The 24,301-nt window shown below is 42.5% G+C and overlaps 2 protein-coding genes across 2 annotated transcripts in view; both read left to right on the forward strand.

The window, feature by feature from the left end:
* The window catches only part of LOC308304192 (lissencephaly-1 homolog A-like), a 28,451-nt gene extending 16,361 nt beyond the window's left edge, over positions 1–12,090 (forward strand). Inside the window, exons 5-11 of the mRNA XM_080748752.1 lie at positions 183–389; positions 4,674–4,842; positions 6,195–6,297; positions 6,773–7,001; positions 8,064–8,165; positions 9,436–9,592; positions 10,691–12,090. Coding sequence (XP_080604878.1) covers positions 183–389; positions 4,674–4,842; positions 6,195–6,297; positions 6,773–7,001; positions 8,064–8,165; positions 9,436–9,592; positions 10,691–10,764 — 1,041 coding nt within the window. The 3' untranslated portion in view covers positions 10,765–12,090. The remainder of the gene's footprint in view (positions 1–182; positions 390–4,673; positions 4,843–6,194; positions 6,298–6,772; positions 7,002–8,063; positions 8,166–9,435; positions 9,593–10,690) is intronic.
* Positions 12,091–20,102: 8,012 nt separating this feature from the next.
* mntb (MAX network transcriptional repressor b) overlaps positions 20,103–24,301 on the forward strand; it is a gene marked incomplete at both ends in the record, with an annotated part of 36,599 nt that continues 32,400 nt past the window's right edge. Inside the window, one exon of the mRNA XM_080749463.1 lies at positions 20,103–20,175. Within this exon, the coding sequence (XP_080605589.1) occupies positions 20,103–20,175 (73 nt within the window). The remainder of the gene's footprint in view (positions 20,176–24,301) is intronic.

Consider the following 24,301-nt stretch of genomic DNA (forward strand, 5'->3'; position numbering starts at 1 on the left):
ATGATATTGCACAATGCAGCAACACACACACACACACACACACACACACACACACACAGACAGACAGACAGACAGACAGACAGACATATATATATTTTATTTTGAGATATAGATACTAATTTCTCTCACATTACTTTCTGTCTTCCCCGCTATTTCTCTGCATATCCGCCCTCCTCCGACAGGTAATGGAGCTTGAGTCAAAGTTGAATGAGGCCAAGGAGGAGATGACGCACGGTGGTTCCGTGGGACAGAAGCGAGACCCCAAGGAGTGGATCCCCCGTCCCCCAGAGAGGTACGCCCTGAGCGGGCACCGCAGCCCCGTCACCCGCGTCATCTTCCACCCCGTCTTCTCCGTCATGGTCACGGCCTCTGAGGACGCCACTATCAAGGTGGGTGTAAGGATATCGAGGTCTGGTGTTGGTGGGTCGTTTTCTTTGTCTTTATGTAACCTTTACTTATGCAGGGTAGAAAGCTGAGCATGCATGCTCCCTTTCATGTGGATGTGGAAGGAGTTGTGTGTGTGTGTGGAGTGATTCAAAATATGTTACGATAGAATTAATGGCAAGCTCTGTAAAGTTTGAAACTTAAAAAATAAGAAATTACCCATTCTGTCCAGATATTTAAATGTTTATGGTAAAATGGAAATAAGACCCGTTTTTCCCAGTGCATTATTTAGAATGAAAATGGATTGACAAATAAAACTGTTTCTTTCAAACCCAAGCTAATTCTACGTGCAGACATTGTGCAATAAAATCCCAGCTGAATTTAAACCTAGACATAAATAAATAACTATCGACTATCGCGCTGGGAGAATTTAATTCAAACTGATCACATTCAAATCAGTGGTGCACATTATTATTTGAGTTGGTTTATGTTTAGTATTAAACGTTATCACAACTGATTTGACCTGTTCAACTCAACATCAAGGGTTTTCTGCAGCGCTGATCCTGCAGATCACAGCCATGCTGTGGATCTGAGGGCCCTTTGTCCTATTGCTCTCATTCGCCTTTCCGCCTCCACCCCTCACTGCCTCCTTGCCCTCCTCCCATGGCTCTGTTTTCCCTGCTGGTTTTCTGCTGTGTCACCGCTCTCTGCGTGGATATCGACTGATGCTCTTGTTGTTAGGGGCAACGCTGGCACAGTGCTCCCAGAGCACCCTGGGAAACATGCAAATAGCCGTTTCTCTTTCAGCGTCTCGGGTCCTTAAATTACATCCTCATTTCCTACACTTCTATCCTTTCCTTGTATGTTAGTCCGGCCCACTGAGTAAGCATGTGGGAAATGAGAAGAGGACAGTCACAGAGGAAAGGAGGAACATTCGTTTAGAGAAGTGGCACGTCGTTCCTCTGAAGTGTCAAGTCGTGCGACGTCCATTTCTGATGACAACTTCACAGGTTCAATGGACGTAGAGCGACGTTCGTAACGGTCATGCCGTAAGACGTTTGTCAACGTAAGAAAAGTTGGAGCATCCAGATGATCTTATTCCCCCACAATGCACCTGGATTCGGCTGCTTCCAGGTTCTTCAAAACGCCACTGAGCAACTTGCATTGAAAAGAATGGCTGGGGGCGGGGCTGTCCGTCCTCTATATTATATATAACTCTATGGGTCAAACATGTAGGGGCGTTATATTTAGAGGTGAACCGATTGATCGGTTCCGATATCAGATCGGCCGATCAAGGCCATATCGGTTTTGATCGGTGTTTCCATAATTGGATCAAAGCGAGCCGATCAAGGGATTGAAGCAAAAGGGACGTTGACGTTCGATTCACGTGCGCGTTGTGCATGCGTGCTTCTGACGAAGGAGAGCTCTGTTCTCCTCTCTTCTCTTGTGTGTGTGTGTGTGTGTGTGTGTGTGTGTGTGTGTGCGTGCGTGCGTGCGGCTCCATGTTCACTTCTGTCTGTGAGCCACTTAATCCCCCCCCTCCTCCCACACCACACACAGACATGCACCGAAGAAAGGGGGACAGAGTGAGATGAAAGTTGTTTGTTTTAAACATATTGGATACACCATTGGAATAGTAGCCTACTTCTACCTTTGTAGGTGTTGACTTCTCAAAGTAAAATCCACGATTTGAGTGATCAGATGAATGCGTTTTCAGCTGTGTTGGGTTAACGAGGCTCCGCTCGTGTCTCTCTCTCTCTCTCTCTCTTTGGGTTAACGAGGCTCCGCTCGTGTCTCTCTCTCTCTCTCTCTCTCTCTCTTTGGGTTAACGAGGCTCCGCTCGTCTCTCTCTCTCTCTCTCTCTCTCTCTCTCTCTCTGCGACGTGAGAGAAGAGAGAGAGGCTGTAACGTTGATGTTAAACTTAATTCCAAAAAACATAATTCCAAAGTCATTGGAGGACAACAGTTGGAGGTAGTTGTTGTCGATCTAAGGATAACGTTTGTAGTTCCCTTATATAGTTTAAAACAGTCATTTCCACAGGTGCTAACCGTTAGCACTAGATGTAAGGAGGATGACGCGTTGCCATTTAGTTTCTGCGACAGAAACAAGCAAACAGGTCTATAAAAAGTGTTGCCATATCCTGTTTTTTCCAGCAAACAGGTCTATAAAAATAAAAAACTGGGAAGGTCAGTCAAACAGAAATGTTGTTGTCTGATATTGTTTAAGAACAGTGGTTCTCAAACATTTTCATGCCAAGAGCAAGGACCCCAAATATGTATATAGTGTACAGAAAATCTTAAGGGCCTATTTGGCCTATTATTGTTGCTATTAACCATTATAGCCAAATAACCTTGAAAATAATGAAGGATAGACAATATTGCCACTGTCTTTATGAGAAAACCTTTTTGTTTTGTTTTTCTTGAGGAGGAATTTTCCTAGGACTAAAATGATTTACGATAATATATCATATTGAGAATCGAATCAAATCATGACCTTAAAATATAAAGTTGAATTGAATTAATATATACAATGTCAATGTTGTGTAAGAGGAATCATTAAATATATAAATGCTCCGACAGTGACACAATAGAAGAATTTATGGATTTCACGCTGTGATCGATCGGTAATATCGGTGGTAATATCGGTGCTTTGATCGATCGGTAATATCGGTATCGGCAGATATTGATTCCAGCTGATCGGTGATCGGTATCGGCCCCAAAAAACCTGATCGGTGCATCTCTAGTTATATTGTCAGCTAGAGGGGCAGGATCATCAAACGTCAAGGTTTCCAACGTCCTACCTCCTCAATGATGACTCCTGATCCTATTTCCTATGTCCTTCGAGCAGGCATAAGACTTAGTCTTGCGTAGCCAGACAACTATTCCACAATCTCCGAATGCTATATAGAGTCTGGAACGGCAGCTCCCGTACCCCGGACTGTATGCCGGGAGCATTTGCAAATCGCGTTGGGGAACAGTCTGGCCACGCGAGACTACATAAGACTTGACACGAGGAAAAGAATGGCAGACCGAATTCTACTTCCTGTAGGAGCTAGGATGTAGGAGATGGGACAGATCAAAATAAGGACCTGCGACGCAGACTCAGTCGGATTTTCCTTTCCTTCATCTTGCTGTTGATCAAACGCCCTTTTTGGTCACTATCACTTTGAATTAGATAGTCTAGTGTTGGATTGTTGTTTCTTTTAAAGAGACAGTGGATGTCCACTCAACTTGTATGGGGGTTTCCCGTCTGTAGTGATACTGTGCATCACTACAGAATGCCGGTACAGAAACAGCATTTAGCGTCCAACTCATGAAATATTCACCCCACGTTAACATTGAGTCGTCAAGCAACACTGCCAAGTGAAACATTGTTTTGTATGACCTGTGAAGTTCTACAATAACATGAATATATAAACATAAATGTGTAATAAATCTAACTTGGAAATGCATAAATAAAACATGCAACGCAACATGCTCACAACCTGTCGCGATGCGACGCGTTGTGAGCTTGTAGATCGTCTATTTCCACTATCAATGTCCTTTTTCAAGTATAAAGTTGTCAAATATGCTAGTCATTTCTTACAGAAATGTAATTGTCAATGACACAAAAACACAATGAAATTGTTGATCGCAATTATTTGAGTGACAATTAACCCATTCAGGCCTAGGATTATTGACCGCTTTAACAATTGAAAAATAGCAGATATACAAGCTCACAGCGCGGCACCGAGTGCCGCGCTGCGAGCTTGTAGATCTGCTATTTTTGAAAAATCATGATATTTCTTTGCAAGTCTTTGAATATATCTATTTAAAAGCGAACATTTGTAACTCAAATATTTGCTTCTGGGTGGTCCCTGGAACAACATATTTTGAGATGGGGGGTCCACGGCCAAATACCTGTAATTTTGGGGGTCCTTGACATGAAAAAGTTTGAGAACAACATGATTTAGAAGAAGGATTTAGAAGTCGGGTCAAAGATCGGGTCAAAGATATTCAAAGACTTGCACACATTTTCACGATTTTTCAAAAATAGCAGATCTACAAGCTCGCAGCGCGGCACTCGGTGCCGCGCTGTGAGCTTGTATATCTGCTATTTTTTCTAAAGTTAAAGCATAAAATAATGGTTAAAGTGGTTAAAATCTAACGCGACTCGGGCGCGTTCCAGGTATTTGAGAGTTAATCGTCACGTAAAATGTCATAACCGTGACAGCACTATGTGTGTGTACTGTGTGTGTGTGTGTGTGTGTGTGTGTGTGTGTGTGTGTGTGTGTGTGCGTGCTGTGTAGGTGTGGGACTACGAGGCGGGGGACTTTGAGCGGACCCTGAAGGGCCACACAGACTCTGTGCAGGACATCTCCTTTGACCAGACAGGGAAGCTGCTGGCCTCGTGTTCTGCCGACATGAGCATCAAGCTGTGGGACTTCCAGGGCTTTGAGTGCATCCGGACAATGCATGGTCAGTAATGTTTAACACATCGGACGCCCACGTGGTTAACGTGTCTTTATTTGCTGGTGCCCATGGCAACGCGTCATTTTACCTACCGGCGAGAGTACTGGCGAGAAAAGTAATCCGAGTAAATGTAATCCGAGTATGTCCTGTTTATTTCGCGAAAATCTTTTCTTTCAGTCAGGACCGTTTTTTATCATTTCTAAGCCACAGTGTTTGTGTTACGGCAGGTAGAAGAGGCTGCCGTTTTGAAATGAAAGTGATTTAAAAGCTAGATTAGGAGAAAAAAGCATTTTTGTGCAGCCGCTAAACAGGAAGTCAACGAGACACACAGCACGTCCGGGTGACGTAATTGCGCGCTGCATGTTGGGAAATGGAGTTTGTTTCATCACCGCGGTAGCCAAGTGCAGTAGCTACAGTACAGTATAGTTTACTGTACAACGCGTCAAACGCGTCGTGGGCCTCCAGCGACATCAAAGAAATTGACTTGTAGACACAACGTGGGCATCCGATGTGTTAAGATACCATCTCACTGTCACATCTTTCTTTTTTTATCTTTACACCCGTGATCATGAGGCGATCATGAGCTGTGTGTGAACGACAAAATATGATGCAAAATATGGTCTTTGTTTAGTTGCATTCTCAAATCTTACTACTTTATGAGTTCTCTATAGAGCCTAACCAATGCCAGATTTTTGGGTTTGAATCCTGGAACACAATTACCGATGTTTTGAAAGATATTAAAAAAATAAATTTGATTAAATGATGTCATATTAAACTTAAATATATGAAGAAGAAAAAAACGTAACTATAATAACATTAATTATACAATGAACAAGTGAATGTAAAGGTTCCACTTATGTTGCAGTGATTTTTTCTCTCCAATGTCCCGCGATGCCATGGTCTCCATAGACTTCCATGTAATTTATAATGCACGGATCGTGCACGCCCATGCCTAGATGATGCACCACGTGTGTGCACACTGTTCACAGCTTTCAAACAAAAACATCCGCTTGGAAATCCCTTCAGGCATTCATGATTTATCAGCCATTATGTTTTCTTCAGATGTAAACAAACATGGCTGCCATGTTTGAAAGAATGGGTTGGTATGGGGGTTAAACATGCAATTTTGCGATCACGATCATGCCTAATACATTTCTGGAGGTCCAAAAAATATTTTTGGAAAAAAAAAAAGAAATCTTCAAAAAACGGCCCAAACTCGGGAAACTCTGGGTTGGCACAGGGGTAGTACCTTTTCAAACTCGGGGAAACTCGGGGTTGGCACCAGATGTGTTTAGACTAATCGGCTGCATAATTGCTTTACTTGTCAACCTACTAATTTCTGTCCTCTTGTGTTTTAGGCCATGACCACAACGTGTCGTCTGTAGCCATCATGCCTAATGGAGACCATATAGTGTCTGCCTCCAGAGACAAGACCATCAAGATGTGGGAAGTAGCCACTGGGTGAGAATTCTTACATCTGCCATTTTTTCCGTACAAGTGCATCTCTATGTACTTCATAACAGAATGCTTAGATGAGACTTGAATTTTATGCTGGGATTTCAGGTTTCCCTGCATTTAACTTTTATTTTATTTTATTTTATTTGGCCTATTATTATTATTATGCAAATTCTGTTTACTAAAGAGCTGGAAGGATGAGAGACTGAACAACTCTATAGCAATAGATCTTTAACTTTTAAACAGCAATTTTACTTTTTTTTTTTTACTTTTTACAAAAGAAATCCCTGTGGTATTGCAGGCCAGGTTACAGACACACATACATGCATAGACACACACATAGCTTCACGCACGGTCACGCTAAGGAGACAAATAAACTCACTTACAACCCCTTTAACTAGCCAATCTGATCCACATCAAGGTGTGTCTATTAAGCGTGTGTGTATAACTGATACCCCCCCCCCCCCCTCCCCACACACAGATATTGTGTGAAGACATTCGCGGGCCACAGGGAGTGGGTGCGCATGGTGCGCCCCAACCAGGACGGCACACTGATCGCCAGCTGCTCCAACGACCAGACGGTGCGCGTGTGGGTGACCGCCTCCAAGGAGTGCAAGGCAGAGCTGCGGGAGCACGAGCATGTGGTGGAGTGCATCGCCTGGGCCCCGGACAGCGCGCACCCCACCATACTGGAAGCCACTGGCTCGGAGGTATGTAGAACACAACAGGACAGTTGTCTTCTGTCGACCTCTGAGGCCTCTGGTTTGACTGTGTTCAAAAATAGCAGATATGCAAGCTCACAGCGTGATAGGTCTTTTTGGCTGTGAATGTCTTCTAAATCCTTCTTCTAAATCGGTGGTTCTCAAACGTTTTAATGTCAAGGACCCTCAAAATCACATGTATTTGACCGCGGAACCCCAGGGACCCCCAGAAGCAAATATTTGAGTTACAAATGTTTGCTTTTAAAAAGATATATTCAATGATTTGCAAAGAATTCACACATTTTCAAAAATAGCAGATCTACAAGCTTGCAGTGCTGTGAGCTTTATATATATATATATATATATATATATATATATATATATATATATATATATATAATTGTAATTAAAGCATAATGGTAAGTTTGTAAAAATGAACAATTTTTACACTTAAAAATGGATTCTCAGGATTTTGCTTTCACACAGTTGGGGCTAGGTAACAAATGGACTGTACATAAATAACTATAGTTCCCTTTTTAACTGGACACACGACACCTTCATATTTCTTTCTGTTCAAAACTGCTGCAGAACCAATCAAATAAAGCTATGAGAAACTGACCCGGAACAGGAAATGTTTATGCCACCTTCTGGGAAATGGAACCACAGTTCTGCTGAGTAAAGGTGGTTGCACACACTGCACTGCGTGTTTTCGTTGCGTTTTGGAAATCCGAAAGCCGTAGGCCAGGGAGAGAGAAAGGAAAGAGAGAGAGAGCAAGGGACTCAGTGCGACAGCTGCGAAAATCGGGAAAAATCAACACTGGTCCGAAAATAAATACGAAATGGGCGGCAGTGTGCAAACGTGATTGACATAACGTGAGGTTGATTTTTTTATTCACGCACTCCGAAATTCACTCCGATATTCGGCCCGAAAAACGCAGCAGTGTGCAAAGACCTTAACACGGAGCCTATTCTCCATGTGATTGTTGAATTGTCATTTAACTTGAGTGGAAACATTATGATATTGAGGCATTAGATGTGGATTTACCATCACCGTGTCTGTTTCTCCTGCAGAATAAGAAGAGTGGGAAACCTGGCCCCTTCCTGCTCTCTGGATCCAGAGATAAAACTATTAAGATGTGGGACGTCAGCATTGGCTTGTGCATTATGACCCTGGTATGTTTGTTTGTGTGTGTGTGTGTGTGTGTGTGTGTGTGTGTGTGTGTGTGTGTGTGTGTGTGTGTGTGTGTGTGTGTGTGTGTGTGTGTGTGTGTGTGTGTGTGTGTGTGTGTGTGTGTGTGTGTGTGTGTGTGTGTGTGTGTGTGTGTTTTTCATGACAAGGGTCGTGGCAACGACGTTTGTTCTTTTTACATTGGTTGTTTGCAGTCCAAGAGTTTGTTTGAACTTCTTTTTATGGCTGTCTTGGTGTCCTTCCTGTGTTTTAAGTGAACAAGCTTTCTTATCTAGATACACCGTTGACATCTTAAGTTATGTTGGTCATATGGCTTCATCTTTAGCTTTCCAATATTCCTGTTTGTTTCTGTCCGCAAATAAAACTAAAACAAGAGTTAAGGATTGACTGTTACGACGGTCCTACAGAATTCTTCCCATGAATATCCACCCACCTGCTGTGGATGTACTGGGCATGCATAAACCGTGAAACTCAACAATAAATGGGACAGTATTGGATATTTCTGGCACCTTCTCCTTGGTGTCTCATGGATATACCATGTTATTATAAATGGGTCATGGTGTTCATAGCTGCCAGTGCATGAAACAATGAATACTTGGGCGTCCAGAAATGGAAGTGGATATCTGTGCACGTAATTATAGCTGATGTCTGTTTAGTAGGGGTGTAACGATATAGTAACTGTATCGAAACATCGTTTTTAACTTAAACATTTTAAGTATATCGAAATGAAAGCCGCTAAAATCGAATTGTATCGTTTTATTTTGTATCGTATCGAATCGGCAGTGCAAAGAATCGATTGTATCGATACTACCTACTTGTGCATTGTATTTAGCATTTTTAAGAAGAAAAAATTACTTTTCCTTTCCATATAGTTACACTGGTCTATCGATAAATGTGTGTAATCTCTGGGTTCATGTCAAGGTGCAGGTTTGTCAATATACAATGTTCATGTATTTGGCAGAGAATCACTGTGTTTACTTATTTATATCCATAATAATACATGTTTCCCTTAAAAACCTGCACTATCCACACCTTTCACACAGATTTAATTTCTTTGCTAAATAGTTACTATATCGATTTTAAATAATTTAATCGAATCCTATCGTATCACCATGAATGAACCAATATCGTCCATGTATCGTATCGTCAACCATGTATCGTGATATGTATCGAATTGCTATTAAAAGGTATCGTTACACCCCTACTGTTTAGCAGGAACCATTTTGAGAAGGATGTCTTATTCCCCTCCTCTAGGTGGGTCATGACAACTGGGTGCGTGGGCTCCTGTTCCATCCTGGAGGCAGGTTCATAGTGAGTTGTGCCGACGACAAGACGCTGAGGATCTGGGACTACAAGAACAAGCGCTGCATGAAGACCCTGTATGCCCATGAACACTTTGTTACCTCTCTGGGTAAGATGCAACCCAAGGCCCCAAATCCCTTTTTTTCTCCACAGCTCTTGTTATTCCAACAGATCACTACAGTTAGACAGGGTTCCCACAGTCATGAAATTCCTGGAAATATTTTGAAATTGGAAAAATATTTTTCCGGTACTGGAAAAGTTTTGGAATTTATCAAGGGTCATGGAAGGTCCTGGAAAAAATAGCTATGCATTGTCTTTGGTTATTGATTGTGTTAATACCTCTGAAATGACAAATTAAACATGGGCCAAATTGTCAAATATTAGAGTCGGAAATTGTGAAAATAGCCGGTCTACATGCTCACAACTCTCGATCTACATGCTCACAATGCTCTCTACGAGGCGTTGTGAGCATGTAGATCAGCTATTCTCACAATAGAACCGTGTTATACAAAATTCCTCAACTCTTAGTGCTCGTCAGGGTGGGGGGTCCCCGGTTAAAATATGATTATTTCGGGGGCCACGGCCTGAAAAGGTTGAGAACCACTGGCATAAACTACCTGTCTTTGGGCATTGCGCATAGGTGTAAGCGACCTGTTATTGTGATGAATTATTGTTATATCGTCCTGGAAATTAGGTTAAATATTCTGGAAACGTTTTGGAAATTAATTGGTAAAAATGTGTGGGAACCCTGGTTAGATTCCTGATCGTAATTTGATGATACATTTGGTTGAAAGAGACCCATTTAGTGTACCAAAGGTAAATATTTCAAATTCGATCGCTGGTGTGGACTTAGTTCCAAAATTAATCTCAGAATCGAATAAAAGTGCTGACAATCTTAGTGGAAAACAAGGAAGTGAAGTCTCAAATGTTTTTCTGCAAAGTAGTTGCAAAGCTTGCATTAAAACGAGGTGATTTAGAATAAAACCAGTCCAAGCGCCACGTTTCTGCAAGTGTTTTGAAAGGCATCAAACGTAATATTCCATAATTAGTGGAAAGTATGCACTGTGCACCTGAGGAATCTGTAAGTAAGTCTGTATCGCAAAATACTCAAACGTTAGGGGACTTGGACCTAAAAAATAAATGTACTGCTCTTTTAACAACATGGCACTGAACTGGCATTTCTCCTCCCTCCGCCCAACCCCTACAGATTTCCACAAGACGGCTCCCTACGTGGTGACGGGCAGTGTCGATCAAACAGTCAAAGTCTGGGAGTGCCGCTGAGACTGCCTCTACAACCCCCCACCCCTCCCTCCGCCCCATCCCCCAACGACCACCCAGTCCAACAGCAGCCCTATAGCCCCCAACCCCCCTGGCCCACTACTCATCATTTTCCTCTTACTTCATCCCCCACCCTGCCCCCCAACACTTCCCCTCTCATACTTCATATTTTACCTTGCTCTCTCCCTTCCCCCGTCCTGTCCCGTCCCGTCCCGTCCTCTCCTCTCTTCCTTTCCCTCTACACTGGGCCAGCCCTATTAAGATGACTATTTGTCCTTTTTATGTAAATTATTCTGGATGTAGGGTACGCTTAAATAAATGTCACGCAATCTCAAGACACATAAACATAAACACGACATCAAAAAAGCAGGAAAAAAAAAGAAAAACAAAGTATTCTTTGCATGGTGAATAAAAAAAAATTGTATACTGTTAAATTTGCATAATTTGCATACCGTTGTCATGACCTTCCCTATTGGGGTCAAAGTTTAAATGATCCCTGTGTGCTGGCGCAGGTGGATTCTGGGTAACTGACGGTGCACGAAAAAATACGTTGTTTAGGATTTTCTTTTCTTTTTTTCTTTTTTTTTTTTGGTTTCGTTTTATTTCATGCCTCCACTGGTCTGTTGCTGCCTGTGTGGTGAATGAGTGAAGTAAAGGAAAGGGAACAAAGGAGGGCAAGGAGCGGAAGATAACGGTTGGATTGAAGTAAGGGAGATAAAAGACCAGAAAAGGACAAGTTCAAAATGCCGGCCCTTTAGTGCGATTACACCTTAAAGTTAACACGGGCGAGCGTATGTGTGTGTGTTCACTGTGTGTGTGTGTGTGTTTATTACCTGTCCGTCTCTGTATATTACGACAGGAGAGTCTCCGTCCCGCAGTCTCCTCCGCAGGTTTGACAAGCGGGGGGAGGGTGGCGAAGCCTCTCACCCGCTTTGTTCAAACTCACGCTTCTTCATCTGTTTGACAGCTCTGCTTTTAGTAGATGACTCACAGGACCTTAAAAATCCCTATTGCTGCTGAGAACACGGACACATGCACAGCGAAGGTGTGTTTTACCTTTAATGATGTGTGTGTGTATGTCTGTGTGTGTGAGTGTGACTGTAAGTGTGTATTGACTCCCAGAGAATCCCTAGCGCCCTCTTGCTCTCTCTCTATCTCTCTCTGCCTTGTTCACCCTGCGAGGGCCTCCCCTCATGGGATTTTACATTCTGCTTTCTGTGGTTCTGTCTTTGCCACATGCTCTCAACGCATACACATACACTCACAAATGCACATACACACGCACAGTACAAAAAAAAAAGTTGTGTATCAATATATCTGGATGTCATTGTTTGCAACATAATAAAATAAAAATCTGTAAATATAACATTCCTTTTGTTACTTCCTGTGGATTTTGTTTTGTTACAAAGGGATGGGGCATAATGGAACTCACTGAAAGGAAACCTGAAATTCTAACGGGTGTTACCGTTACGTGACTGAGGTAAGGCCAATCAATCCGAATGCGTCAATTCAAGTCCAAGGGTCTTATGAATAGAATTCAAATCTCTCTTTTTGACTTGAAGAACCAAGTGCCCTGTAGCGTATTTCACACGTTTGGGATTTGTTTCCATATTTTATGGCTCTGTTTCATACAAGGTTCTCAACCTAATCACTGAAACGGCAGAATCTGTCAACAGTAACACCACTGCCTTAAACATGTAATGTTGTTCTTAGTAGGAATAAACACATAAGTACCTGGGAGGAAGTGGACTGAAACAGGGGAGGAGCCAAATAGAGTTTCTGTTTCTACACAATAAAGGAGGTGGTGCCCCCAGAGTCAAAAAACTAATCTTTAACTGAATATCTTCCCAAATTGCTTTTTAACTAATTTTGACCCTGCTCAGGATGTAGTACTAGAACTTGTGTTTTGTAATATTGTAAATATTGTAAAATCAAGGTATATCTACAAGCAATGCAACACGTCCTGAGCTTGTAGGTCAAAAACAACTCGCAGAACTTAAAGGTTCTGCAATGTTTCGGTATGGAACGTTCTGTGTTACCGCACCGTTCAGTCGAAAAGAGCCAAAACATATTGGTTATTAACTACTGCAGTGTTGTTATATTGAACTATTTTTGTCCAGTAGCTTAATGCTTCTCCTCAGGTGTAGGCCTTGGTCTTGGAGCCAGGGTCCATTACTCTTTCCCCTCAGTAAAGCCGCCTTGACTACATAAAAGACTGGCTGGGTGAAACGGGTATCAAGGAAAGGCAGTGAGGAGATTTTCAGTCAGTCCCCTTTATCAATTATGTATAGTGCGTCAGCTTACGTCTAAACTCGCATGCACAGCCATTCCTTCTGGCCCTGTACAGTATCCTGGCAACAGTTGCCAAGACGGCGAGCGCCATCATGCATGATCCTGCACTGATGCACCACTCCCCTGTCCATCCACCTAAACGAAACAAACTAGAAGTGAGGAGGAGTTCTTGAGTGGAACGATGTTGTAACTATAGATTGTCTTAGCGAATATTGATAATCTTTTCGAATAATCAAAACGTGTGAAAATACTAGATTAATTAATCAATGCGACAATTGCGCATTGATTTATTTACTAAATCTATTTGTCACTTAAGCCCTGCCCTGGTTTATACTTTTCAGCTGATATAAAGTTGTGTCCATAATATGCAAAGCTGTTGTTTTTGTATGTATAGGGTGTGAGGCTGAGAAGATGATGTGCTTGCATTATCTAGCTTTTATTAATTTGAAGCTTTGAAAACTAGGCACAAAATCAAGTTCTCTGCAAATGTGCATCATGCTAAAGCAATTATCTGACTCTGGAGGGACACTAGAGCAGACATGGCTAGGCTGGCAGACATTATTAAACTAGTGTGGTGCTGCTGCTAGGTTTATGAATAGAGGGATACAAATAATATAGGAAGTAATGAATCAATAATAACTGTCTCAGACTTCAACTCATGTTTCTAAGCAGAGCCACCCAGCCAGAAACATTGGCCTACTTTCCAGTATCACGCACTGTCTAGTACACACATTCTAGGCCTACTCACACACACTTCACATGCACTTCCTTGTGCACGATAAAACCATGCAAGGTGGGGTTCATTTTTTCCCTTTACTTTTCTCTGTTATTATTTAATTGGGAACAAGGTGAATATGACAATAGGATATAAGCAAGCAGGGGGGGGGGGGGGTAAAGCTGGTAAAATGAGAGACTGCTGGTTTGAGTCGAGGTTTCAAGGTCAACTAATACATAGAGCAGAGCAGACAGACGTCATTACATTCATTCCATCCGAGGACTTATTGTTTATGACAGTTTAGGCCCTATTACTAAATATAAATCCATACATTCACAAGAAATCTCTTGATAACTAGTAGCTGGGCTATATGAAAAGGTGGTGTTAAAATATTTTCTTTTTCGAGTGTCACTATGTGACCAATTCCTTGTCAATGTCAATGGACAATTAGCCTACACTACATCATAATAGTGATTGCATACTGTTAGGAAGACAAACTTCTCCCAGGCAGCTAGATCTCTGTGTACCTCTGTATTTATATAGGTTTGTGTGTCATCCTACTGCAGTTTACGTGACTAGCAATCTAATAATCCCGACAGAGCCCCGTAGTGGTGGAACTGGTTATAAGAAGGGATGTATTTTGAGTGTCAGGGGGGATAACTTTGCACAACAAGGATGATGGTGCCCTCTAGTGGTAACAGGTGCAATAACAGTCGTCAGTTCCTGTGTAGATGGTGTTCAGGGAAATTCCCATTGATTGATTGATTGAAGACTTTATTAGAAGTTTGCATAGAAAAAGGTACAGTTTCATGACAGTACTGTTCACTGGTACAAGGTCAACTAAAATCCTAGGAAAGCACTTGGCTTATTTACACAGGAAACCATTGAAGTATCTCATATAACATTGAATGACAGACGGATAGAACACAGTACTATGCAGTAGATATAGTAAAAAAAAAAGTAAATACAAATAAAATAAACAGCGCAAAAAATATATACAGTAGGTAAATACAAAGAGGGGTCAGGGGATGCTGGGCTAGGTTTGTTATTGCCAGTTGCGAATGGCTTTAAGTGGATTTCAGGGCGATTTTAAAGGATGCTAGGGAACCACACTCTTTTAAGGCCTTCGGTAGGGCGTTCCACATTTTGGTTGTATAGCAGAAGAACGAGTTTGACCCTTTGTTTGAGTTGACTTTGGGTTGAACGTAATCTGTGGCGCTGCCTCTGGTGTTGTAATTGTGGACGTCCTTAACGTTTATAAAGTATTTTGCCAGGTACATGGGGATCTTAGTGGTGTAGTGTATCTTGTACACCAGGCCCATTGCAAGTTGCTGTACTGTCTATCATCTACTCTGAGCCACCCCACTCTTAACTGGTGAGTAGTGGTGAGGTGAGTCTGATAGGGAAGGTTAAGCAGGACCTTAATTAGTTTGTTTTGGGCTGTTTGGAGCTTAGTTTTCAGGGCTTGTGGGGCGTCACGATACCATACGTGGACTCCGTAGTCAAAACCTGCAAGTGGTCCTTGCCTGAGACTAGGAGAGCCGAGTCATCCGCAAACAGGAACAGGTTGCAGTCGCAAGCGGATGCCATGTCGTTTACATATATTAGGAACAACAGAGGCCCCATTATGCTACCTTGAGGAACACCACAGCTTACTGGGAGGGGGGGGACAGGGTACCGTTCACCTCCACCACCTGTTCCCTCCCCACCAGGTAAGATTGCATCCAACTCACTGCTGCCGAGATATCTTGCAATCTGTTCGTAGACTATTTTTTCCATGACTTTGGATATGGAGCTAAGAATGGAAATGGGGCGGTAGTTGCCAGGTTACTTTAGCTAGTTCGAAGTCCTGGGGGACATGACCCTGTTCGATTGATAGGTTAATTAAGTGGGTAATGATTGGCCAATGAGAAATCTAGCGGGAATTGTATCAAGGCCAGTGGCCTTGTGTTGAGGTAGGGCGCTCAATTTTTTATTCATTGTGGTAAGTTTAAAACTATCTTTACTAACCCCCAGTTTTTTGTATTGTTTTTTAACAAATTCTACACCTTACTGCCCAGATGGGGAGACCAGTCTTTGGACCAGTGAATGGGCTGTGGTGGTAAAGGTTTTGTTAAGATGGGTAGCCACTTCAAATTTGTCAGAAATGAAAGTGGTGGCCGTTTTGATGTTTATGTTATGGCATATGGTTTTTAAGTTTTAAGCCTAATTGGTTGTTAAGCAACTTCCATAGGTCACGTGGTTTGTTTTTGTATTCATCAATTTTGTCGTCAATGTCGTTTTTTTGGGCGGATCTAACTAGAGCGGTTGTCTGGTTTCTAAGTCTCTTTGCCTGAGCAGTAAGATGCTTGAGGTGGACTTTGAGGTCGGGGTATAGGCATACTGTATAGGCCTACTGTTCACAAAATGCAAGCAACACCTTGTCTAATATTGATCTGCAGTCCCTTCTGGTGCAGTGAAATGAGAAACAACGACACGAAAACATATACCAGTATTCATCTTCTCCCATTCACGTTCCCCTACATGACAGTGGAACAGCCAAAATTGAACTGTATAATGTTGCCTTCGCCTGAATTAACCTCTTGGGTGCATTACATGAAAAGTGTAGTGTGTTGCGTTTCTCATATTTCATACACTCACTACTGTTGCAGGCACAGACTCCATAACCAAAATATTCATGTAGCCTACTACATGTAGGCTTCACTATATGAAGCCACGAAGGTTAATTAGGCTACCTTAATTTTATTTTCCTCATTGTTTGTCAAGCTACACCCTCTCTTTGTCATTTGTACATGTACTTCCCTGCTGTGGTCAGGATTGGTTGAGAATATTGCATCCTCAGTAGGAGGACATTATACCACTTAGCAACATTCAATCAAAATCTGTTAACAGGCAGCCACATAGACTACAGTACACTATACACAGATTACATGTACAGTATGCACTGCAGTGTGTGCACATATAAATAAAGAGAATATCAGTGTATGTATGTACACATGCATATAGTCTTAGTATTTTATATACATACCAACATCATTTTTTCACTAACTGCCACCTGAAAAAACTCTTGCATTTGTCTTCAAATGCAAAAAATAAATTAAAAATGTTTTAATGGGAAATCACAACTTTGTCTTTTTTTAGACCTTCATCAGGCTATTTTTAAGGTAGCTGTCACCTAACTTAATGTAAATGACTTCACAGTTAACTTATTACAGCAGATTAGGTAGGAACAGTTCAAGCATATTAGAGTGCCAGCAAAGGACAGGAGACTGAGGAGAGGGGAGAGCTGTGAGGGATTGGGTTTTAGCGTTTCCATTTGTCCTGGTTCATTCTACTATTTCGTGTCAGCAAGTGCCTGATTGTACAGGGAAAGAAGAATTTTGGCAGTCTGTTGCCAGTGGCTCCGAGACTGCGTAGACGTTTTCCATGCGGCAACATCTGAAACAGTCTGTGGTAGGGGTGGCTTGGATCCTTGATGATTCTGTGAGCTTTGCTGACACAGCGTTCGTCGTACAGGGCTTGGAATGGGGGGAGTCACATCGTTGCGTTTGACTGTCCACATCAGCTCCATTGCAAGAAAAGATTAGCAATTAACCACTTAAGCTATATTTCAAATATAGTGAAAATAGCTGATCTACAAGCTCACAATGTTACGATGCAACGTGTGGTTAGCTCATAGATTTGCCATTTTCTCTAGTATTGATCATTTTGGAAGGTTTCTGAAAGTAGAATTTTTAGGAAAATGTCAATTTTAATACATTTCTTTAAAGCATGTTCTTTTGAATACTTAGGTATTTTTAAAATCAAGTACTCTAGTACTTTAACTTAAGTTGACAGAGCAACTTCCCCTACACAACCGTGAACAAACACGCATATACCTATGTATGTAGGCTACATACTGTATACAATCACACCATTCTAAACTGCTGCCATGGTGTTTAAAAAGTTTCTCTTTTAGACACACACACACACACACACAAGGCCTGTCACTGGGCTCTCACTCAATCACATTTCACACTGAGAAACTGTCATTTCATGGCATGTATCTCTGCATTCTGTCTTAGGGAGAGGGAATTCGTCAGCAGAAAAATATCGAAGACCGGCATCAGCTATGAAAAGTTTTTTGTGTGTCACTTAGACTGACATAAATTAACACAGGGGGCCAACACACAACTATAACAAATACAACGGTGAACTATATAGTTATAGTGCGTAATAATCACAGCCCTTAAGCCAAGAACTTTCAAAGCATGCATTTTTTTAAACTGAAACTAATATGTTCTTATATGTAAACAGCTAATATAGGCATACTCCTTGATGTTGATATTTGATCACTTTTTGGGGTGTTTGATCATGTGTTCACCTACTTCATTTATATTACAATTTCTTGTGTGTGTAAGCCTATATCTATAGTGTATATTCGTAAAGAACATAACAAATTGACAACATAAAATAGTCTAAACAAGTCTGTTCTGTTGAATAATAAATCATATCTGAATATCAGTAGTTGACAGGAAATAAACTTGGACCCAAGCTGTTTCCTAGCAAGTTGCTAGGGAACAGCTTGGGTCATGCTAGTAACGCAATTCCACTGATGACATTCACAGTGGAATACATTGCATGATATATCGATAAAAGCAGTGGTTCTCAAAGTGGGTCCTTGTGGTGGTTCCAGGGGGTCCCCAGAAAAATGTGGAACGGTTTAACCGTACCTATTTTATACTTTGGCTATATTGAAAATAGCTGATCTACAAGCTCACAATGCATAACATTCATGTTGTGAGCTTGCAGATCTGCAATTCTGTAGAAATTTGAAAAGCTTGGTTTGGTTATGGTTAGGGTTTTTTGTTTGTTTGTTTTAGTTTTTGAACACAAATCTTTCTCGTAGCAGGCACTATATATTTTCAAATGGTGTTCCGCGGCCCTACAGACTAGTAGGCCTAGTCTACATATCTGGGGGATCCCTGACATGAACATGATGAATATGTTTTGACTGCTGGAGTGAGTCTAAAAAGCCATCTCAGTTGAGGCACATAATGTATAATAACACATGCATGAATGCAGGCTGGTAGACCACGCCCTCACCGCGGTTTGATTGACAGCTGGGATCCCGAGACAGCAGGGTGGCCAGTCACGCTCTCGCCATGCAAATGAGTCCGTGTCGGGCCGGGCGGGTGCCCATGTGGACCAGCACCATGCCTTGTTGTTCTGCACGCTCATTGGTCCGCACGCACAGACATGTCTGAATGCACTGCGGCCCTGCGCGGCTGCTCACAAACCACGGCGTCTGGAGTTTTTGGGGGAATGGATCCCACGCACCGTTACGTGTTTTGTTTGCTTTGGAGATTGACAGTCAGACTGACTTTGAGTTTTTTTTGCCCCACTTGCTTGCTGGCTGCAATCTTGCAAAAAGAGTTGATTTTTCCACCACAGAACGCCTTTATATCGCTTCTGAAAAACATACCTCTATGTCAAGTGCTTTTCTTGCCGGCCCACTCTAATTTTAATGTGAGTCTGTTTGAGTAAAAATTGATTGTTATATTCTGCTTTTGCATTGTTGTTTGCTGCTTTTAACATTGCTCTGTAAAAGCACTTTCTAACTTTGTTTGCTATAGGCTACAAATAAACTTAAAAAATTCAAAGGGAATAAAATAATAAAGCTAGTGAAAGACAGCAGCTACTGATGGTGCCACATTGTTTACAAATTAACTTAGATTGCTGCTATTTGTTTTGAAAAAGCTTTGATATAACATAAATGTGACATAGCTCTGTTTACACATGCTACCCCCTCCGTGTATATGTTTCCCCTTTTCAACTGTTTTTATTATGTTTTGATTCTTGCTTTGGCAATGTAAATGTATGTCTTCTCCAATCCTAAACCCAAATGATCATTTAGATTCAAGCTGTTGAAGCAGTCCGTGCCACCGCGCTCGCGCGCTCCCACATGGCTCGTCCGCCGCGTTTTGTCGACGGCCATAGTAAGAAGGGCGGGACCAGAGGCGGGAGGGGCGGGACCAGAGGCGGGAGGGGCGGGGCTTGCCTAGAATACGACTCGCCTTGTTTTGTGTGTATTCCCGTGGTCGCATCGCCATCTTGTTGCAATCATCCTTTTACGTATGCAGAGGAATTACCTTCGGTTTCTCCCGATTGATTCTTTCGGTCCCTTTTCCCAGGAAAAAGAGGGAGGAACGATCGACGCCGCGTGCGTGCGGGACGATCGTGCACACACCGGGCCGCTCGCTGGAGTCCTAAAAAAACACCCGCCCGTTTCTCTTTCGCTTCCTTCCGTCCCGGGGAACCGGCGGGTCGCCTACCGTGAGGGGACCGCGGCGCGATGAGCATCGATACCCTGCTGGAGGCGGCCAGATATCTGGAATGGCAAGCCCAGCAACAACAGATAGCACGTGGTAAGTCGGAGCAACCCCCCAAAAAATAGCACCACCCTGGGCCCGGGGTGGAGGCTGCTTACTAGACTAGACAAGATAACCGTTGACCCAAACTGCAACGGTCGAATCCCTGGCCGAACCTTGAGAGTTTTTCGAGGGGGGGGTGAGGGGGTGGGGGGGACGAAACGACGAGCCCGTCCCAGTTCAATTCAGTTCAGTTCAGTTGAGTCGCTACTGGTCATGCATTTCAACTGACCCGCCTAGTGGAGGGGAGCGGAAGCCTCTCCGGTGCTGCTGCGTCAACAACAGTTAACACAACTTGTCCCACTGTTATAGTTATCATGTCCATTTAACCGTAGCTTATTCCAAAATGCGTAAATAGCCCTCAAAAGTTTATTATTTTTCCCAAACGTGTTTTTTTCCTTCCGCTCACGTGTGTGTGGGTGCATGCCTGCATGGTGTGTGTTGTGTGAATGTGAAGCTCTAGTCTTTCTCCGCTGACAGACACTAGACAAGACACACCACCACCACACCACGGAGAGAGAGGCACGTTGCCCGCTCCTGCGCACTGTCGGTGCGATGGGGGTTTTCAGGTTACGGTGAGGTCCCGTTCCGTACCGTCGCGGTAACTTTGTTACACAAGTGTGTCTCCACCTTCCCTGCCTGTGCCTGGGGCTTTAACTACCTTGTTGTACTACTAGTAGTAGCGTAGCCATTTAGTTAATGATAACACACTTTGGTCCTTGTTGGTCGGCGCAATGAGTCACTACACCCACCCCCCCAGGCGGGTTTCATAAAGAATGGGCCCCTTTGCTTTGGTTGGAGCCGTTCTGACCCACTCTACTCCATTGGTTCTCAAAAGTGGGGTCCGGGGACCCCCAGCCAGGGGATCCTTGATTGAGTTCCAGGGGTTCCCCAGCTAATTCCTAGATAGGATAGGAACCAAATGGACCCTTATTGGGTATGTAACTCAGAGTGTACAAATGGTGTACAGAGAGTGTACAAATGCTGTGTGTATTTATTGTGTCTGTAACGCTGAGAGTAGGCCTACATTTGTCCACTCAGAGTTAAATTAACACTGATGTTACTAAACAAATAGAAATGCCATTAAATGGTGGTCCGTACAATGCATGTAAAGAAAATGCTTCACTGCTAGAGCTGTAAAATAAAAACGTCTCTCATATGGGGGTTTGATTGATTGAAGACTTTATTAGAAGAAGTTTGCATAGGAAAAAGTACAGTTTCATGACGGTACAGTTCACCGTTACAAGGTCTACTAATAGGAGATCCTAGAAAAGACTAAGCTTATTTCCATAGGAAACCATTGAAGTATCTCATGGGCTATAACGTTGAATGACAGACGGATAGAACACAGTACTATGCAGTAGATATAGTCAGGAAAAAAGGGGAAAACAAAGGGTCCCTAGCTGGCATGTCTTTTCTAAAGCTGGTCCGCGGGCTTAGTGTCCATTTGGGGGTCCTTGACATGAAAAAGTTTGAGAAGCAGACAAGCAGTGCTAGTCGGTCCGTCGTGGGGGTGGTAGGGTAGGGTAGGGCGGTGGCAGCACACAGAGAGAGACTGCTCTCTTTATGTAATGCCCTGACATGGCTCTGCTCTCTCTGTGCTATCTTATGACACACCGGGGCGGGTCCTCCCTCCCTCACTGCGCGTGTGAGTGTGTGTGTGTAGGCTATTCTATTTGATGTCGATTAAAATTAACGAAACGATAGTGAAAGGTTAAAACACGCTTCGAAAATACGTGCTGTCTTTGACCACAGTCCCGGTTTCAACCCTCTGGGGAGGGAGTTACAAGATTCAACAAACAAGATACTGTGGAAAAGGGAACTGGCTGGGGCTTTCTTTTTGTCTCTCCCTTCTGATGATGACGTGTCAGATAATCTACACCCCCACTTACATACCGCGTGCTTGGCAACGCAGGGTGTGTTTTTGCCTTCACTCACACCAACTCGGTGTGCTTCACTTCGAGTCGTGACCATCCGATTTATAGCGCGATTTTAGCACGAGGATTTGAACACGAGGCTATCATTTGGATTGTTATTATATCTTACTAGGTTATGACCGTTTATAAGTAGGTTATGACTGGCATCACTCGTCTCCGGACTGGAGCATAGCTCGAAAAATTCTCACAGTTCTTGTTCTTATTTAATCCTCAACAGCCACTTTTAAATCTCAATTAGACTTTTTATTTTTTCATTTAGAAAAATAAAGAGTTTTTACATTTACACAAAAATGCACAATGCAAGTCGCCTTCTGACCGTTTTTTAAAGGCAACAAAGTACCCTGTGCGTGCTGCGGGCCCGCCCTCGACAACCACGTGCATTGTGCCCCCCTCCCCTCCCCTCCCTCCCCACTCCGCTGACAGCGGCGGGTCACGGGGAGAGGGGGGAAGTAGGGCAGCCCCCCCCCCCCACCGCCACAATTCTTTCTACCCCCGCCCCTTCCCTCCCCTCCTTGCAATGCAGGAGTTATGTAATTTACGTTTGCGTGCATTTCCAAACTAGAGCATGGCTGAATTTGTGTGTGTGTTTGTGTGAGTCAAGGGAAGGACACCCAGGGAAGGTCTATAGTAGGGAGAGAGATCGGCTGTAATCCACAGAAAAATACACACAAAACAGGGCATTTCCACTGCATGCTCACTTTGATGCAAAGTGAATCCATGTGCCATTAGGGAAAAAAGGATGACATAATATGGGAAAGTTAATGTCTACAATCTTAAAGTCAAATGCCTGCTGTGTGTCTGCAGAGGAGAGAATAGAGCCCAGAATAATGACGGATTATATCTATTCTATCATAATAATAATAGGGGTAAGTGCGTGACATCATTCACATCAAGTTATGCAGAACGCCTACTGAGTGGCAAAAAACCTTCTGGCCATGGCAGCCCATATATCCAAATAGAAAAGTCCTATCTGATTGCATTAAACAACATTACATGAAGTTAAACTCACTTTGCCATTCACTTTATGCATGCGCAATCCGCAATCGCATACCCTCTAATAATGATTATTATTATTATGTTTATTATTCCTGTGTGTCTGCTGCACTAGATTATTAGTATTAGTATTATTATTATATGTTTGACTAGACTGGAGATTACTAGAAGTGGGTTCAGATTACTTCATAACACGATTCATGTCAGAAATCCTTTTTAAAAAAGAAAGAAAGAAAGCTCAACAATGTGATTTGCAATGTGATGCGTTGTGCGCTGGTAGATCAGCTATTCCCTTATATCATATGTCAAATATTTAATTGAGATGTAGAAGCAGTTCATTTGTAATAATTAATTGAAGATGATTTATAATCCCCTTCTTAATTCCTAATGTGTTTTATCTCCTTGCACAAATAATGCTACTGTCTCTATAAGTTGGCAGGCCCCTTGTGTAATTTCACTCATTTAGTGTAGATTTTGGCAGCACATTTTGATTTAGTTCTAGTCAAAATTTCATTTAGTTGTAGTCATATTTTAGTAATCTGAAATGTTTTAGTTTTAGTCTAGGTTCAGTCGATTATCATCGACTAAACCTACAGTTGATTTTGTCGACAAAACAAATATTTTGACAGGCCTTGATGGCGTCGTAATGCCAAATTTTACACTTGGTTGCATGCTGAAGATCGACAAGGTGATTTTTCGATATAGTTTTAGTCGCCGAACATGCTGTTAGATGGGGGAGATATTCTCTCAATAAATGTAGCATTTCTAATCAACCAGGCACACATGTATGATAGTTGTTACATTGTAGCTATGGGTTGTGTGGGTCTGTGGAATGAATCCCTGGGAATATGCCTGTAGTCATAGTAACTAAAGGCCCTTGAGATTACTTTAGAGAGGTGAACCTGTCTTTCTGATGTGGAAGTGCTCACTCACTTGGTGTGTGCGTGTGTGTCCTTTGCAGTAAATGGAGATGAACGTTTAGGACCGTTCCAAAGGTCCGATAGGCCTTCAAAGATTTTGTGGTTTATATATTATTTCTCAGAAACTTGTATTGAAGATAGGGTTGCAACGGTTAATCGAACTAGTTGATGTAATATTTTATAAAATAAATTATTGATCATTTAAACAAATAATTGATCAGTAATTGATCCCTATTAAATGGTGAAAATGGCCCATTTATTATAAGCTCACAA

Source organism: Nannobrachium achirus (assembly GCF_963921795.1).
Source record: "Nannobrachium achirus genome assembly, chromosome: 19".
Lineage (NCBI taxonomy): Eukaryota > Metazoa > Chordata > Actinopteri > Myctophiformes > Myctophidae > Nannobrachium > Nannobrachium achirus.